General features: G+C 41.3%; 1 protein-coding gene across 1 annotated transcript in view; it reads left to right on the top strand.

The window, feature by feature from the left end:
* The first annotated feature begins 1,450 nt into the window (after window positions 1–1,450).
* LOC120536660 overlaps window positions 1,451–17,631 on the top strand; it is a 31,321-nt gene continuing 15,140 nt past the window's right edge. Inside the window, exons 1-9 of the mRNA XM_039765094.1 lie at window positions 1,451–1,530; window positions 3,217–3,549; window positions 4,179–4,478; window positions 6,467–6,736; window positions 9,432–9,533; window positions 12,036–12,437; window positions 13,407–13,697; window positions 14,334–14,684; window positions 15,433–15,783. Of these exons, the coding sequence (XP_039621028.1) occupies window positions 1,494–1,530; window positions 3,217–3,549; window positions 4,179–4,478; window positions 6,467–6,736; window positions 9,432–9,533; window positions 12,036–12,437; window positions 13,407–13,697; window positions 14,334–14,684; window positions 15,433–15,783 (2,437 nt within the window). The 5' untranslated portion in view covers window positions 1,451–1,493. The remainder of the gene's footprint in view (window positions 1,531–3,216; window positions 3,550–4,178; window positions 4,479–6,466; window positions 6,737–9,431; window positions 9,534–12,035; window positions 12,438–13,406; window positions 13,698–14,333; window positions 14,685–15,432; window positions 15,784–17,631) is intronic.

Raw genomic sequence — 17,631 nt, 5'->3', positions numbered from 1 at the left:
CTGTCAGTGGAGCAGGACGGGTATTGCTTGCTGCAGTTACTCTCGGCTGGTCTAGCCGCGGACCACCAGTCCATTGAGGAGGTTCTTTGTCGCTTTATATTATGTCAGTTACACGCCTGATTAAGATGAGGGTTATGCGACTCAAGTCAAGTAAACCAGCTGACAAAAACCTGCAATCCAATTGGCTGTCCGGCAGGGCCACTGAATCAAGGAGCTGCGGAGGTCTGCAGCCGGACCCTTCTCAAAAAATTCATTTCCTGTGAAAGTCCGATTCCTCTGTGCTTTGTGCGCACGCCTACAGCTTTTGAATCTTTGCGTCCTGATTTTAAAAGGACACTTGCTGCATACGCACAGTACACAGGTGAAGTTCGGGTGTCCTGTTAGCTAGCCTGCCATACATTAAAAATGTCAGGTTTTTCTCTCTACATATTAGGAAGTTTATCAAAGCATAAGGAACCAGCGGCATATGCAAAGAACCCCGACCCAGAATGAAATGGTGCTTTTTCAAGCAGTAGTTCAACAAGGAACCGAACACCATTGAAGAACCTGGATTCTTAAGAGTGTACTTTTATTTTTACATAAACATGCAGCATTTGTTTGCTTACTTAGAGAAGAAACCAAATTAAACATTACCATGTTTAAGCTTTTTTTTGTTTTTACATTTTTTTCACGCGAGGAGCCTTTTGATCGAACATCACTGGCCATTCAGACTTACACAAGGGGTCGCTCTTCTTTGATTAAGTGCATTTGTGGATAAAGCAGAAATCCAATGATGCGTGTGATGAGTAGAAATAAAGAAACAGACCGATTTCATCAGTCTTTTTTAAGAGCCGGCTTGATTTAATCTTTTTTTCCCAGAAACCGGATTTGCCCACTAGAGGAATACCGTGAGGGCTTCTGGGAGTTGTAGACTATTTTAAGGAGCGATACTATTGGTGTGTTGTAGTGTTGGTGTCTGACACAAAGTGGAGCAAAAACAACACTAGAAAATGTAACACAATAAAAAGAGTTCATTTAACACTCAGTAGGACGAACCAAATGTAATCTATGACAGCGTTACATTTAACACTTAAAGAGCTCATGTAACACTGACCAATTCACATTGTACGACATTGCTCTGAATAACCAATTATTCTGAATAGCCACTTTTATTTTTACGGGAGTGTGTGCCATATTCATTCGTCAATCCAGTTTGCAAACACTTTTCATTGGTTGTGTATTTAGTGAGTGCTGAAGTGTGAGGAAAAACCCTGGACGGGTGGGAAAAAAAAAAAATCTTAATAGCCTCAGAGTCAATCACTGCGCCAACGTGCCTTCCCCGGTTTAAGCCCTGTCACTGATACATTCACTCCTTTTGATTTTCCATTCGTCACGGGGACAGGAGCCAATCATTTACACATTCACAGGAAAATTAATTTTAATTGCTTAATAAGTTGCGCAATACGGATGGTGTCTCGACACAAATTGAAAGTAAAACGTTTCAGACTTTCGGCATGAAGAGTTTGCTCTCGCTGTTTCCTCTTCTTTTAGGTAAATTATTTTCGAGATGACTCAATATGTTGTAATGCGCAATGAAGAAAAGAGTAAATAAATAAAAACACAAGAACGCCGTTCAGATTTTGGAGCCCCGAGTTGAACGGAGGTAGGCCGCGGGTGAACTGAGTGGATGCGGGATTTGGAGTAATAGGACTGAATGCTCTCGTGCCGGTAATTTTAACCAAGAAGGTTTCCAAGTGTAGATATTCCTCCCTGGACTCATGACGTTTATATATTGCTGTGTCTTTATATATCTTTACATTGTTTATATCTGAGAGTTTTCATGCCACTTGTGCAGATCAGAATTGTTGTACGGGGCACGAAGTGAATTTTTGCTTTTAAAACAGACGGAGTGCGGCGCCCTGTTCGATAGTGCAGGTGAGCCTGGAGAGCCACGTGCGCTCCTTGGAAAAACTGCTAAATCTTAAACTCCAGTTTCTGAACTTTTGCAATTTTCAGAAGTAATTGGAGAATTTTATTTATGTATTTATTTATTTATTTGTCAGTTTCACTCTGCCCTTCACAAACCTCTATACAATGACAGTCAGTACACCGATTTCTTTGTTCTCTTTTCCTGATTATATTACCAGCGCAAGCCAGAAAACATCTAAGCTGCCGCTCTTTTATGCCCGTATAAAACACACCAAAATGTGACTTTTGATCACCAGTGTCGCTGTAACCGCGAGATGTTGTATCTTCGTTAAAAAAAAAACAACACTTCGGCAATGGTAACGATGCATATAAAAATATAAAAATATATGCATACATTAGAAAAATGCGAAAAAGTATTTTCACCCATTCACTTACTTGCAAACCTGAAATTCTCGGTTGCAGCTTTACCAATCACAATAAACAGTAAATTATGATCCAATGCACCACAAGAGGGCGCTGCCTCCTCACCGTTTCAGGGTCCCGCTTTAAATCCCGTATCTGCTCGTTGATCTTGTGGATTCTGCACACTCCTTCTGTGTGTGTGGGGTTTCCTCCCAGTGCTTCTCCAAAAATGTGCGGGTTAAATTAACTTGGCCTACTCTCTCTCTCAGGGGTGGTGATCGATCTGTTCTTAACTTAATTTTTCTTTTTGTAAAAACTTGATTGCTTTGTATGGATTGTAATTAAAAAAAAAAAAAATAACTTGGCCTTGTGGTGGACTAACACTGTGTCCTGTGCCGTTTCCTGCCTTGTGCCCTGCACCACCTGGATAGCCTCCAGCACCCCACAACCCTCAAACTGATAAAGCAGTTGTGTCGTATCACAAAGAAGTGCACACCAGGTTGGGGTGACATCTCCAAATTGTTCTCACATAGAACATCACAGGTGTGTGTCTACCCATCAGAGGACTTGCGTGCCGTCCACAGTTGGTTCCTGCCTTGGCCTTTCTCATGGTGCTGGGGAGGCCACTCACTAAACTGCCATGACGGTTACCAGCAAGTTAAGTGCCTATGTTTATCAAAGACAAAAGGTCAATCAGTCCAGAATAACATTAAAATCATTAAAATGTATGAATAAATGCAGCAGCACACACATTTTATTTTACAATCATCATACAGTATTCATATTTGCATTAAACAACACTCTGGGCTTGTCATTTACAGAATTTTCTCAGACACATGTCCCCTTATTTGCTCCAATGTCTCATTTCACCTTGTCACTATTTATGTCCATGTTTTCTTCTTTCAGCTGTAGAATGTACATTGCATGTGTCCACTCCTTCTTCTCAAGTCACTGGCCTCCGCCACACTGATGTCCTCCTGCCCTGCACCTTTACTGACGAGCCAATTGACCTCAAGTACCTGCTAGTCATCTGGAAACATGGCAGTACGGAGCTGGCAAGATATGAATCGAAAAAGACAAATACGAAGAGCATGGTGGAGCTCTCAGAAGATGAGCTGCCACGCGGGAATGCGTCCCTGCTCATCAAAAAGGTCTCCATCAGGGACGAAGGAGAATACCGATGTGAAGTGATCCACTCGCCAGACTCCGGCAAGGCTGTGATGGATCTCAGAGTGCTAGGTAGTGTAACAGTGTGTGTCTGTGGCTGGAGAGCGGCTGCTTATTCATCTTCTAAAGAAACCAGAAGAGAAACGAAAAAGGGTTGGAGTGCCTGGTTGTGAGATTGTTTGTGTTGCCATTACTGCCATTTTTACTGTTCTCATCACAGACAGACAGATAGATAGATAGATAGATAGATAGATAGATAGATAGATAGATAGATAGATAGATAGATAGATGTGAAAGGCACTATATAATAGATAGACAGATAGAAGATAGATAGATACTTTATTAATCCCAAGGGGAAATTCACATACTCCAGCAGACAGATAGATATTTTAGCGTAGTTGGCAGGATTAGATAGATAGATAGATAGATAGATAGATACTTTATTAATCCCAAGGGGAAATTCACAAAAAACTGTATGATAGATAGTTGTGAAAAGCACTAAATAAAAGATCGATAGATGGATATTTTAATTAATATTAAACTCTGAGTGTAGTAGGCATCTAGGCCTTGTCCATTCTAGGGTGAGTTCTTGCTTTACACCCAGTTCAGGTGGGATCGACTCTTTAACAGAGTTAAAAAACGATGTCAGAAGAACTCAATTACTTGAAATAAAAGTCTTATTCCTTCCTTCCTTCTCTAAGCTCCTCCTGAAGTTGACTGCAAGCCCACGTTGGTCACACCAGGCAAGGAGAACAGCCTCGAGTGTACAGCCAAAGGCTTCTACCCCAAAGAAATTGTTTTTTCCTGGTGGGACGGCGCCCGAAGCCCAGTGACATCAAACCCAACAAACTTGAAGAGCAACGTCGATGGAAGTTTCAGCGCTACCAGCTACCACAGCTTCACCCCCTTGAGCAGCGACACCAACGCAAACATCTCTTGTGAGGTGGCACACGAGGCATTGGGCAGTCCGGTCATGGTGCCAGTTCGTGTGGCATTTCGACGTAAGGCAATTTTTTAGTCATTTTAAAATGAAGTTTTGTGTGACACTATACGTTCAGTGGGTTATGATGCTTTGGAATATTCTGGATTCATGTATTAATATTTTTGTACTTACTAATCAATACTTTATTTGGTAGCATTAATTCTTAATCGCAGTATTTCGATGGTGTCACTTTAACGCCATTTTGTTTGAGTATTTTAGTGAGATACTGCTTCAACCTACACTCCTGAACTTTCTTAGATTTCTCTCCCACTTTTGTTGTACCTCTGATTGTCTCATTTCCTATGTTGTCCATTTTTGTAGCTCCACACATCCATCTCCACTTTCTCATTTCTGCCACATCTAACTTCACCTGCTGTGCTCCCTTTACTGTCCGTGTCTCAGCTCCATACATCATGTCTGGTCTTACCATTGTCTTAAAAAGTCACCTTTAACCATCGCCTTAATTCTTTGGTCACATCATACTCCTGATATCTTCTTCCAGTTTTTCCATCCACATTGCAGTCTGTGTGTTATCTGTGCATCTAAATCTCCATTTTGAGCTACCACTGATCCCAGATGTTTAAACTTCTCCACTATTTTCAGTAGCTCTCCCTGTAGGCTTACTTCTGAATTCTGATCATCATTAAACATCAGATATTCTGTCATCTTCCTTTTTATCTTCAATTCTCTATCTTCCAAAGCCATTCTCCATTCTTCCAACTTCTTCTCCACTTTCTCCTTTTGGTGCCACCCAACACAATATCATCAGTAAAAAGCCTGAACCAGGCGGATTGGTCTTTTATCTCCTGAGACACTCGTATCCATAATCAGAGGTTCACAAACCCATTCAATTCAATTCAGGAGCGCCTATCCCAACAGTCAGGAGTCCATGGTTGAAACTGGCAGAATCAGACCGATTAGAATTAGGGAACTGGTAGACATGATAGTCTATTGGGAGACTTCTGAGGGATTGAACTGGGCACTAATAGAATGGGAAGCATATAGGCTATTGGGGGACAAAATGAGATGCTGGGAGAATGAGGACAATAAGAAGATAATTAACAGATTCGGGAAATTAGAACAGGAAGGTGATGTACTGGGAGGTCTGAACAACTGGTGAGAGTTAAAGAGACTTGGGGGATTAGAATGGGGTGGGGGCACTGGGAGATGACAGGGTACTGGGATTCATTACAAGTATGGGGGGAAATGGTGTACTGTGGAGAATTGAGGGGTTCCAGATTTGATTGTGGAGCCTTAGGAGATACAAACAAGCACCACCCATGAAGATTTTCAGAACACACATGAGATGAATCAGGATTGGCATGACTTAAAGTGGTCATCTGTGCCCCCTCAATGACTAGTCACCTGCAACCCTTTGACATATAGACACTGTCATGGACTGCCAGGAGCCTTGCCTGGTTAGGATGCTAATATTGTGATTGCTGTGGCATCATGGAGTCCTGCAGTGCATGCTGGGAGTCGGAGCTCACTGCAGCCCTGTTGCGTTCTGTGGAAGCCACCTGGAATACCCCTCGATGCGGAGTAAAAGGTGCCAGTGGCCACTACTCTGGGAGCCAGAATTTGGAGGAGAAGGAGGAGGGCAAAGTTGTCGGAGGAGGAATGGAGATGAAAGAAAGTGTGTGTGAGAGACAGAGAGACAGAGAGAAGATAAGAAGACAAAGGGCTGTTTATTTAGTATTGGTGGATTGGAGAAAAGCGATTCCCCGCTACAATAAACATGTGCTGTGTGCCTAAACGTGTTCCTGGTGTCTGCTTGTGTTGGGTTAGGACGGCTGGAGCGCCCCCTACAGGTCACAACACACATACACCATACAGTAAAAGTGACAGCCTCAGCTCTAAATTAGTAGATTGGCACGGTGGTCCTGCTGTTTCCAATGTCTTTTGACTCTTATACAGTATAACCCTCAGACTTGTATGTTTGGAGTCTTTTATCTTAACTTCTCATTTCCAGATATGCTTTCCTTAAGACTTCTCTCTCCTCCACAGGACGTGCTACTGTGACAGTCTCCCCTCAGACCTTAGTGAGGGGCAAAGAGCAGACACTGACCTGCAAGGTGCATGGATACTACCCAGACAGCGTGGAGGTGACCTGGCTGAAAAATGGGGAACCCTACAGGAAACCAGTGACCACGGGGAACCTAACAACCGAGGAGCATCACTCAGTGACCGTCACCGACAATAAAGACGGGTTCTTCTGTCAGGTGGAACAAGAGGGCTTTGAGAGCCGAACCGTGCAGCTGGAGTACAACCTGATAGGTAGGACGGCTAGTGCCATTAGTTGGGATTCTCACATGCAATCCTGAAGTTCAAAAAGTGCGCTGTGTCACCGCCACAAAACCATCAGCGTTGTATCATTTATCATATTAATTTGTTGTTTGTGTTTAGTTATCGAATATGACCATTTATCGTATTATTTAATATGAATGTACTGTCAGGAGGTGGGAGAGGATCAGCAAAAGAAAGGAAGTCAAAAAAGATTGCAGGACAATTTTTGTGCTGTTAATGTTGAATTTCTATGGCCCAGTCCATGGTTAGAATAAGCAGAAATCATCTCGCAGCCTGCTGATGTTAGGGTTAGGGTTAGCGTTAAAAATTCATAAATTCATCACTCTTAAAACTGGTCACCTTTTTGATATGGCCCTCTTCTTTATCATCTCTGTACAAATCATATAGCAGTCTGCTCAGTTTGAATTTCTAACCCCCTTTTCATGTTTAGCACCTTTATAAACCAATTCAAACATTTCAGCCTTTCTCTCTATATATAAAATCCACCGTCTGTCTGTCTGTCTGTGTGTCCGCTTTTCACGAAATTAACTACTTAACGGATTTAGATCGTTTTTTTTTTTTCTAGAATTTGCTTGAACATGCAACATGCAACATCTGTCATTGTGTTAAGTATTATAGTTCGCTTGCAGGAGTGATATATTCACACTAATCTGAGACAGAGGCTGTGGGGCGAGGTCCATCTCACTCATGTGCCAGCCTCGGGACGTGTACCTTACCTCCGCTTAGCTAACGAATGAGAGAACTACTAACAGATTTAGATTCAGTTTTTATTCTATAATTTGCTTGAACATTACGGTTGATTTTGTGACTTTTGTCATCGTGCTAAATACCATCGTTCACTTGCAGGAGTGATTTATTTATGATAATTCGAAACAGAAGCTTCTGGCCGACGGGAGGGGGAAGTGTGACATCAGAAGTGGGGAGCTGGGTGAGGCCCGCCTCACTCACATGCCAGCCTCTGTTCGAGTCGCTATACCTCTCGCCACGTTTTGGTGCGCACCTTGCCTCCTCTTAGCTAGCGATACCTGTTTGTTTATTGATTTTTAAAGTTTCACTACTATGCGGGCGGAGCTGTGGGGTACAGATAGTATTTTATATAAATATGATCTTTATATAAATCCAGTGGCAATCTGTTAAATTTAATTTTAGTACCTTTATCCTTGCCAAGTGCTTGAAAAATCAGTTAATAGCTGGTCATAACATTTTATATCATTTTTTTCTTCATCACCCTCATGTAAACCTAATGGGATGCAGGGAGTAGAGTTGGTGAAGGTGGAGGAGTTTAAATACTTGGGATCAACAGTACAGAGTAATGGGGAATGTGGAAGAGAAGTGAAGAGGACAGTGCAGGCAGGGTGGAGTGGGTGGAGAAGAGTGTCAGGAGTGATTTGTGACAGGTTTGGACCAGCAAGGGTGAAAGGGAAGGTCTACAGGACGGCAGTGAGACCAGCTATGTTATATGAGCACTGACCAAAAAACAGGAGACAGAGCTGGAGGTCGCAGAGTTAAAGATGCTAAGATTTGCATTGGATGGATAGGATTAGAAATGAGGACATCAAAGGGTCAGCTCAGGTTGAACGGTTGGGAGACAAAGTCAGAGAGGTCAGATTGCGTTGGTTTGGACATGTGCTGAGGAGAGATGCTGGGTATACTAGGAGAAGGATGCTAAGGATAGTGCTGCCAGGGAAGAGGAGAAGACAAAGGCCTAAGTGAAGGTTTATGGATGTGATGAGAGAGGACATGCAGGTGGGGGGTATAACAGAACAAGATGAGGAGGACAGGAAGATATGGAAAAAGATAATCCGCTGTGGCGACACCTAATAGGAGCAGCCAAAAGAAGAAGAAGAAGAAGAGGTAAATCATCCAACCTCTCTTATTGCAGATATATAAACATCATGGTCTTTTGTAGCCTTTTCCAGCTTTATGCAACTCACTAATGCATCTTCTAAGGCCCTGGTGACAGTTGTTTAGGTCAAGGTATGGTCCATACCAGCCAATCTTTCTGGAGGAGAATAGATTTGTCAGCAACCAGGCTTTGTGTGCCTTAATATAAAGAGTGAGGCACCCGTGGCACTCACACTTCCAGGTTCATCTCCTTAACGGAAACATCTTTCTCCAGTTAGGCTTTGGGAGACGTCATCAACACTGTGTCTCAGTTTACTCAATAAAGACATGAAAAGTCCTGCTCTGCACGTTTTTAAATTCTTTACAATGTTCTATTGTGTCATCTACTCTTTGTATTTTATTTCCAGCCCAGGGAGTGGTTAAATCTCTTGGTACTAAGTCTCGTCTCGTGGGACGTGAAAGTGTCTCTCTGAGAAATTTCACGACATGTTGAAGGATAAAAAGTCTCGTCTCCCCAGATTTTGTTTTGTTTTATAATAGAAAGATAATTTCATTGTCAAATCCCTGTACATCAATTAACAAACTATTAACATTTATTTAGGACTTTACAGTAAAGCCTCTGATACAAAATTATAAAATACATTGCTCCTAATATCATGAAACATCGATTGCCTTGTAAGTAGAATGGCCAGAAAGCACACTTTGTGGTAAGTTTTCAGTAAGCAGCCATGTGTTCGGCTCGCTTAGTCTTTTGGTTGTCAGTTTGAAATGAAACATAAATTAACATGACATTAACACTTACATTGTCCTCTTTCACCAGATGAGCACATAAGTGTGAAGACCATCGTTTCCATTGCTGTCCCACTGCTGCTCGCCTTTGCACTCCTGACAGGCCTTCTGGTCTTTTGCCTCCAAAGGAAAAGTGAGTTTCTTTTCTAAATTGTATAAGAAATCAGGTGGTTAACGCAGTCCTTGTTGATCGCTCCTTAACCAGACTTTTGTTTGTCCTTATAAAGCTTATTCAGCCTGTAGTCTTCCTTTTTGACTGCTGTTTTGTCGAGGTGGGGTCCTAGGTGACCCTGTTCTCCCTTTCAGATTCTTTATTACGTAGACCTTAACTGAATGCCCCAGCTATAGTCTTGAATGTTTACATGTGGGAACCCAAAAGAAAACAGAATTTGTTTATAAAAAATCGTGTATTTATTTTTACACTTCAGTCACCTTCAAAAAAACTCCTTACCTGATGCAATACACTTACCGAGACGTTTTTTCCACTGCTCAAAACAGTTTTAGAACTCCTCAATTCTGATCCCTTATGAGGCTTCTACTGCTGCTTGCGTCACCTCTTCCACATCAGCGAAATGTTTCCCTTTGTGGACTTTTCTCATCCGGGGAAACAACAAAAAGTCACACGGGGTGAGATCAGGGAGAGTGACGAATGGGGTCATGCCATTTTTGGTCCAAAACTGCTGAATGCTCAGTGCCGTGTAGGCAGCTGCATTGTCACGGTGGAGAAACCAGTCACCTGTTTGATGTTTCTTCTGCAAATCCTGATGCAACCTTTTCAAAACTTCCATTTGACCATATGCAATGAAACGATTATTTGCAGATCCCTTTTGTTGTCACAAAGACACGTCAGAAAGACTGAAGGTATATTTTCTTATATCGAAACTTTGGCCACTTCAAAGAGGATTGTTTGACAAGTTTTTTATGCTTTTACTTTCTATCGGTGTCTCATGCCCCATAAAGTTCTATCATAAAATGCCAGGACAGACTTTGTATTTTTTTAAATTTATAGAGAACACCTAACTTTAGGAGTAAATTTCACGGGGCAAGTGCATATATGCCATGTTTGTGAAGAAATAACTGACTTAAAAAAATATCAAACTTATCCTTTAAGGGCAGAATTCTCGCCATTGGTAGTAAGTATTTGTTCAAACAAAGAATTGAAGACATTTGGAATAAATTACCCTGCGGTGGTTTGGTGCCCTGCCCGGGATTGGTTCCTGCCTTGTGCCCTGTGTTGGCTGGGATTGGCTCCAGCAGACCCCCGTGACCCTGTGTTCGGATTCAATGGGTTGGAAAATGGATGGATGGATGGAATAAATTACCAAATAGTGTGGTGGACGAAAGAACTTTAGGCACCTTCAAGTCCCAGTTTGAGGTTATTTTGGAAAATCTAGGAGACGAGGATAGACAAGCTATTTGGGCTGAATGGCCTGATCTTGTCACAGTTGTTCTAACGTTGCCAAAATGGTCAAATGTCACATCAGTGCTACTTAAAGAGAAAACAAACACCCCGGTTTCCTATGTGATTGCCCCCATAACTTTTCTCCAACAGGCTACTCCTGACATTGTCTACATTCTATTATTTGGATAAATGACTTGTTAAGATTCCTTAAGGTATCAGATATCAGCTAGCCAATGGATATCTGTCATGCAAGAAACTACGGTTCACTCTTTAGGTAAGAAAATCCACCCTTACTATTATTGAAAGTAAAAATTCACACATTGTCAATACGTGGGCCTCATTTTTAGAAGGTCACAGACAGTCTTTGATTGTTCAGCCCGTTCAGGCTGACAACAAGTCCCGCATGTATACCCCTCAGGCTAAATGCGCCATTATATTTAAATCTCTTTAATCACAAAACATCTGTAAAATGTGATTTTGTTTGTTGCACACTTACAAGAGAAGGACTTTAAATAACTGACCAAATATAGAGAGAACACCAAAGGGTATTGAAACAAGTTAAGAAAAGTTTACACAGAACACACAGGAAGGTTACGTAAAGTTTTAAGTATGCACAGAGTTATGCATTTGCTAAAATTGCTATATATTTAAAACAATAAATATTAAATTAATAATTAATTAATTAGATTAATTTAAATAAATTAAAATTAAATTTGGTAAAATTATCAAGCTACCAAATTCTTCCTCAATGTGTTTTCTTGTTTCTTTCTTCCCTACTTTGCCACTAGGGGGAGACTGTGGTCTGGAAATGCTCCAGGAGTTTCATCCTGTTTTTTCTTCAGATTTTTCAGATTTTCTAATGCATATTTTAACCTAGGGTTGGCATGGTGGTGCAGTGGGTAGCGCTGCTGCCTCACATTTAGGAGACCAAGGTTCACTTCCCGGGTCTGCCCTGCATGGAATTTGCATGTTCTCCGTGGGTTTCCTCCCACAGACCAAAGACATGCAGGTTAGGTGCATTGGTGATTCTAAATTTTCCCTAGTGTGTGCTTGGTGTGTGTATGTGTGTGTGTGCCCTGCGGTGGGATGGTGCCCTGCCTGGGTTTGTTTCCTGCCCTGTGTTGGGTAGGATTGGCTCCAGCAGACCCCTGTGACCCTCTACTTAGGATATAGCAGTTTGGATAATGGATGGATGGATATTTTAACACAATATATGTTCTTACTTAACTTCAGGCCAAAGAGTGTATATCTCAGAGATCTTTGCCCCAACAAAGATTTTTGTGGGAGAGCTGGTCACCTTGGAGTGCTTATTTTCCGGACGACAGCCACAAGTTGAGGAGCCAGCATGGCTTGTGAAATACAAGGGACAGGAATGGGTGAAGATTGAAGGATGGCGAAGCGAAGGCTACACCATCAGCACGGTGTTTTCGCAATCAACTTATGTTATGAAGAACTCCATCAGAGGAGAGTGGCAGCCCCTTGTAAGTGTGGGAAACAAGAAGGAAAATTCCACCCTCCTGCAATTTGTAGCCGATATCGCCAAGCACGGTGATGCGGTCTTCAAGTGTGAAATCACATGTGTGCATCGGATGTCCAGAACAACCATTAAGCAGGAGAAAGAAATTCAGATTTATGGTAAGAAAAGAGCTTCTCTGGTTGGCCTCAAACTTTCATCCTACTAATGCCTAATTAATGAGAATAGATTGCCATGATGAGACTTGCTTTATTTATTTGCTTGAACTGAGATGGTCATTCATTGCTAGGAGGGCCTCCCCACTCCTGTTCCTTGCTTCTTGGTCCATGGTGTCATTATTTTCTTTTGCTCACAGGAACTAGATATCATAGGTAGATACTTCTATGTGTTTCTTGGACCACGGAGAACTTTAAAAACTCCAGAAAATATTAAAAAAAGGATGAGACAGCAGAGCTTTTGGCATTAAGCACATTGTCAGTCAGTAGCATTAAACATTTCAATTTAGACTGTTTGTTGAATTCTTCATTAAGATTTATTGTATCACCCGTAAAAAATACAAATAGCATCTACATTTTTTGAGGAATAATTTAGCTATACAACTCAGCTTTTTTGCTAATTTTATCAAATTGTTAAAAGAAAAACAAGATATTTGCAGGCAATTTGTGAACTCATTTACTGTAGGTCAATGGTGGAACTCATATAATTATGACCCAGACCACAACTAGCTTCTCCTGTTTCCCTGCCAGGTTAAATATTTTAATATACAGTCATTAAAAAATAATTATCAACCTCTATGCTAGATCTTACGCTCCATTACAATGTCTTTGAAAATGTGGGAGGTAAACCCACGCAGATGTTGTTAGAGTGAGTGAACTTCACATAGATCTGGTCCACCCATCAAATTTGAATCCAGGGTTATCTATCTAATCCTGCCAACTATACTAAAATGTAATTGGTATGTTTCTACAATACAGTATTTTTTCTATCAATATTTAAATCTATCTGATCCTACCAACTATGCTCAAATCAGTTTGTTAGGGTCTTTATCTATCTATCTGTCTATCTATCTGAACAATGAAATACAATGGGTGCAGAAATGGGGATCTTATTTATGTCCTTCATTCCCACAGCGTTTCCCTCAGTATCAAGTATTAAAGACGTGTCTGTTCATGGAGAAAAGGAGGGGACATTACTGGTTGTAGCTACAAACTTTTACCCCAAAGACATAACGTTTGTGTGGCCAGTCAATAACCTCTCTAGCACTGAAGAGGCCACTGAGAACCAAGATGGACTTTATAGTTGTCACAGCATCTGCAAGGTGCCTTGGGAGGATCTTCAAAACCCCCATTTTCTTCTGCAGGTGGAAATAATCCATGGGTCCCAGGAACCGGTGTATAAGACCCTCTGCTGTGGCACACCAGGCAAGTGATACCTCAAGTAAAGGCTTCTTTTCTAGCAGGGCCTGTGATAGGCATGGTACCAACTCATCACAAAGCTCTTTAATGTGTCAGTTACTGTAAGATACTGCAACTAAAAAGATGAAGGTTCATGCACTTAATGTCATGAACTTTTGTTGAGGCTTCCATGGAATTTTTATACATGCATTTATTATTATTTATACATTTTAGTGTTATCATACTAATATCACCATGGCTCAGATCTGTGTTTTGGTTTCTTGAATAGTTGCCACCATTTTCTGACAATTGTGCTTCTCTTCATGAAGGTAATAATATTGTTTGTGGTTGCCAGTCATCATTCTCCCCAACTTCTAAAGATGGTGGTGTTCATTTACTGTTATAATAGTATTGAATTATTCAACCAACTTCATGTTAGAGAGCGTTAGGGTGAGGAAAGACCAATATAGGATTAGGATTTTTGGTTTTTGATGTTGGTTCTTGTTTTGTGTTACTCTTTTGGTCTCTTGATTTGTTTTTTCTCCACTGGTTTTTGAATTCTTAACCACCTTCTTACCTTACTACCTTACTGTTCATTAAACTTAAAAGTTCAGACATCAAAACTTGTGACATGTTTGTAAAGCCTTGTGTGTATTTTTCCAGGGATTGGTGGCATCCCAGATGTTTCTTCAATCAAAATGAATACACCTTTAGAAATTGGACGCCCCTGCACTCTCAGCTGCATGGTGACTGATTTTTATTCAAGACCCTCTCGGATTGCTTGGGTTCAGAAAAATATCAGCAGTGGAGAGGAGATTGTGAGTGGGGAGGACAACTACTGGAACCCAACCATTTTCCTGTATGGTCCTTATAAGAAGTACAACAGCATTTATTACATGGAGGCTCAGGCTGAGTTCACCCCTAGCACTGCTAACATCGAGGACATGGACTTCATCTGCAGAGTGGAGCACTCGTTACTGAGGGAGGCGGTTGAGCAGCGCACAGGACGACTCAGTAAGAGGCGGCCATTTTGTTTTACTATGTATACCTGATCTTACCAATGCACACTCTTAGATGCAACGTTCTTCTACACTTAACTCCAAAGTAACTTTTAAAGTTCTCTTCTGATGTCACCTTCATTGTATCTTTTTTGTCTCATCCCATCTCTTGAAACTGCTTTTCCTGATGAGGGTTGCAGTGGCAGCAGGTCAGCCCAGATTTCCATGTCCTCAGCTACTGATTTCAGCTCTTCTTGAGGAATTCCCAGGCATTCCCAAGTCAGCCGAGATATACAATATTATTGCTCCAGCATGTCCTGGGTCTGCCACATGGTCTCCACTTAGTGGGACGTTCCTTGAGCAGCTCCTGGCAGAGCCATCTGGGGGTGTTATTCTTATGACAGGCCCAAACCATCTCAACTGGCTCCTCTTGACTTGTAGAAATAGCAACTCTACTCTGAGGTTCTCCCGAATCACTAAGCTTCTCATCCTGTCATGGTGTGTCAGTCCTTTGGCTCTGTGAAGAAACCTCAATTCTGAATCTTGTATTTGCGATCTCATTCTTTTGGCCATTGCCCACAGCTTGCGATCATAGGTGAAGACTGTTTCAGTTTCTCTTTTCCTTTCATCTTCCCGTTAGACTTCTCTTTTTCCTGTTCAAAGTCATCAAGTTTGAACTTTTTATTTATTTCTCAAATGTTGTTTTTATTTCATCCAATCCAACTTTCTGGCTCTGCCATTTGTTGTATTTTGTCTTGTCACAGGTGCCGCCCATCGACCTACCGTGTCTGGCCTCATACCTATGCCACCCTTAATGATCAGCCACCCTTACGTGTTGACCTGTGAGGTTACTGACTTTTACCCTAAAGACATGAAAGTGACCTGGCTTGTAATGGAGAAGGAGAAGAAGCCTGTCGTCATACAAGAGGACACCTTTCCCAACATCACTGTGTCAGTCCATCCACCCTACCGGAGCACCAATAACCTTTACTCCTTCGTCACTCAAGTGGAGTTCATGCCACAGAAGGTGGACCTTCACAGAAGCACCATGATCGTGCGGGTGGAACACAAAACTCTCAAAGAGTACATTGAAAGGCAGTTTAACTTCAAGGACAGTAAGTTTTCTTGTTTTGTATTGTAGACGGTCTACTTTTGATAGATGCATTTCAATGAACATTGAAAAATCATTTATTAATGACTTAAGTCTTTATAAAAAGGCAATTTTTCAAAAGATACCTGAATGTAGATAATTATTAAATAAAGTAACAAAATATAGTCATAATATCTAATAAAAGGCAAAGCCCTCACTCACTCACTCACTCACTCACTCACTCACTCACTCACTCACTCACTCACTGACTCATCACTAATTCTCCAACTTCCCGTGTGGGTGGAAGGCTGAAATTTGGCAGGTTCATTCCTTACAGCTTCCTTACAAAAGTTGGGCAGGTTTTATATCAAAATTCTACGCGTAATGGTCATAACTGGAAGCAGTTTTTCTCCATTTACTTTAATGGAGATGAGCTTCAACGCCGTGGAGGCGGAGTTTCGTGTGACATCATCACGCCTCCCACGTAATCACGCAGTACATAGAAAACCAGGAAGACCTCAAAAAGAGCTGAAGAAAACATGCATTATATAATTGAGAAGGCAGCTAAACAATAAGAAGCGAGCGAAAGTGACATATACAACCATATTCATGAGTTCTGCTACTTCGGAAACAAAGCACGATGTAAACCTACACTTTAAATTAAGTTCATAGACAGGCTGCGCTGGCGCTTGTAATTTAGTGCCTGCCCATATAAGGCCGTCCGTCAGCGGCAATCCAATAGCAAACTGCCACGGGTGAATATTCACGGGTGAAGGACTGTGCTTATGGAGAGGAAGATGAGATGGTCAGGGTGGTGTTTGGTACAAACTCAGCGAAACTGAGAGAGAAAGTTTTAAGTGCCAGGACTAAGGTAACATTAAATACAGCCACGGACATAGCATGAGATGGCACCAGCACAGCTGGGAACCTTCGATGCATGTACACCGAGTGGCTCATGTGAACTGACGCAGTGCACAGACAAAAGGCAACAGTTCCAAAGAGCCTGAACAAAACCGAATTACACAATTGAAAAGGCAGCAAAAATATGAAGCGCCTGATACATACAAGCATATTCATAAATCCAACTACTGCGGAAACAAAGCACACGTTGGAAAAGTCAATGTCCCGCTAAAGGAAGACAGTGTAAAACAACCCGCATGCAGTGTGTCAGGTCTCAGATAAAGAAGAAGACGAGCTGTTTATTGATGCAGTAAGAAACGAATCGATGAATGAAACCTCTTATCTTTACAACGATTGACAAACACGGAATGTAACTTGAACACAACACATCCTACAAATATGAACCTGATTGAAAGAAATAATAATAATCAAATCCTTGATGACAGCAACACTCAGTAACACTCACAAAACAAATACTGTATATTGACAGTCATGTTACGTTATTTTTAAAATGTTCTCTTTTCTTTTCTAGCTTTTTAACACACTACTCCATGCATACGCTGGTATATATATATATATATATATATATATATATATATATATATATATATATATCCCGATCTACATACTCGAATAATGGATACTTTATTCGCCATCAATGATTGTTTTGGTAAAGCCATACTCAGTGTATTCATTAGATGAATGGTAAAAAAGTAAGAGCGAGGGGAGGATGACTTATTGAGGCATGCAGGCTGTAGTGCGCCAACTCTATTTGAATTGCGCTGATCACATTTGAAAAATATATCTTTTCAAGTTCTATTTAGTCCATATGTGTCAAACTCAAGGGCAGCGGGCCACATCCGCCCGGCGTGTAATTATATCCGCCCGAGATCATTTTATACACTGTATTATTGTTATTAATGGCCCGGTATATGAAGCGCTGGTAACACAATAAACTACAGATCCCATAATG

This window comes from Polypterus senegalus, chromosome 10, assembly GCF_016835505.1.
Source record: "Polypterus senegalus isolate Bchr_013 chromosome 10, ASM1683550v1, whole genome shotgun sequence".
NCBI lineage: Eukaryota > Metazoa > Chordata > Cladistia > Polypteriformes > Polypteridae > Polypterus > Polypterus senegalus.
Note: the sequence above shows the minus strand (reverse complement) of the source record. Positions and strands in the feature narration are given on the sequence as shown.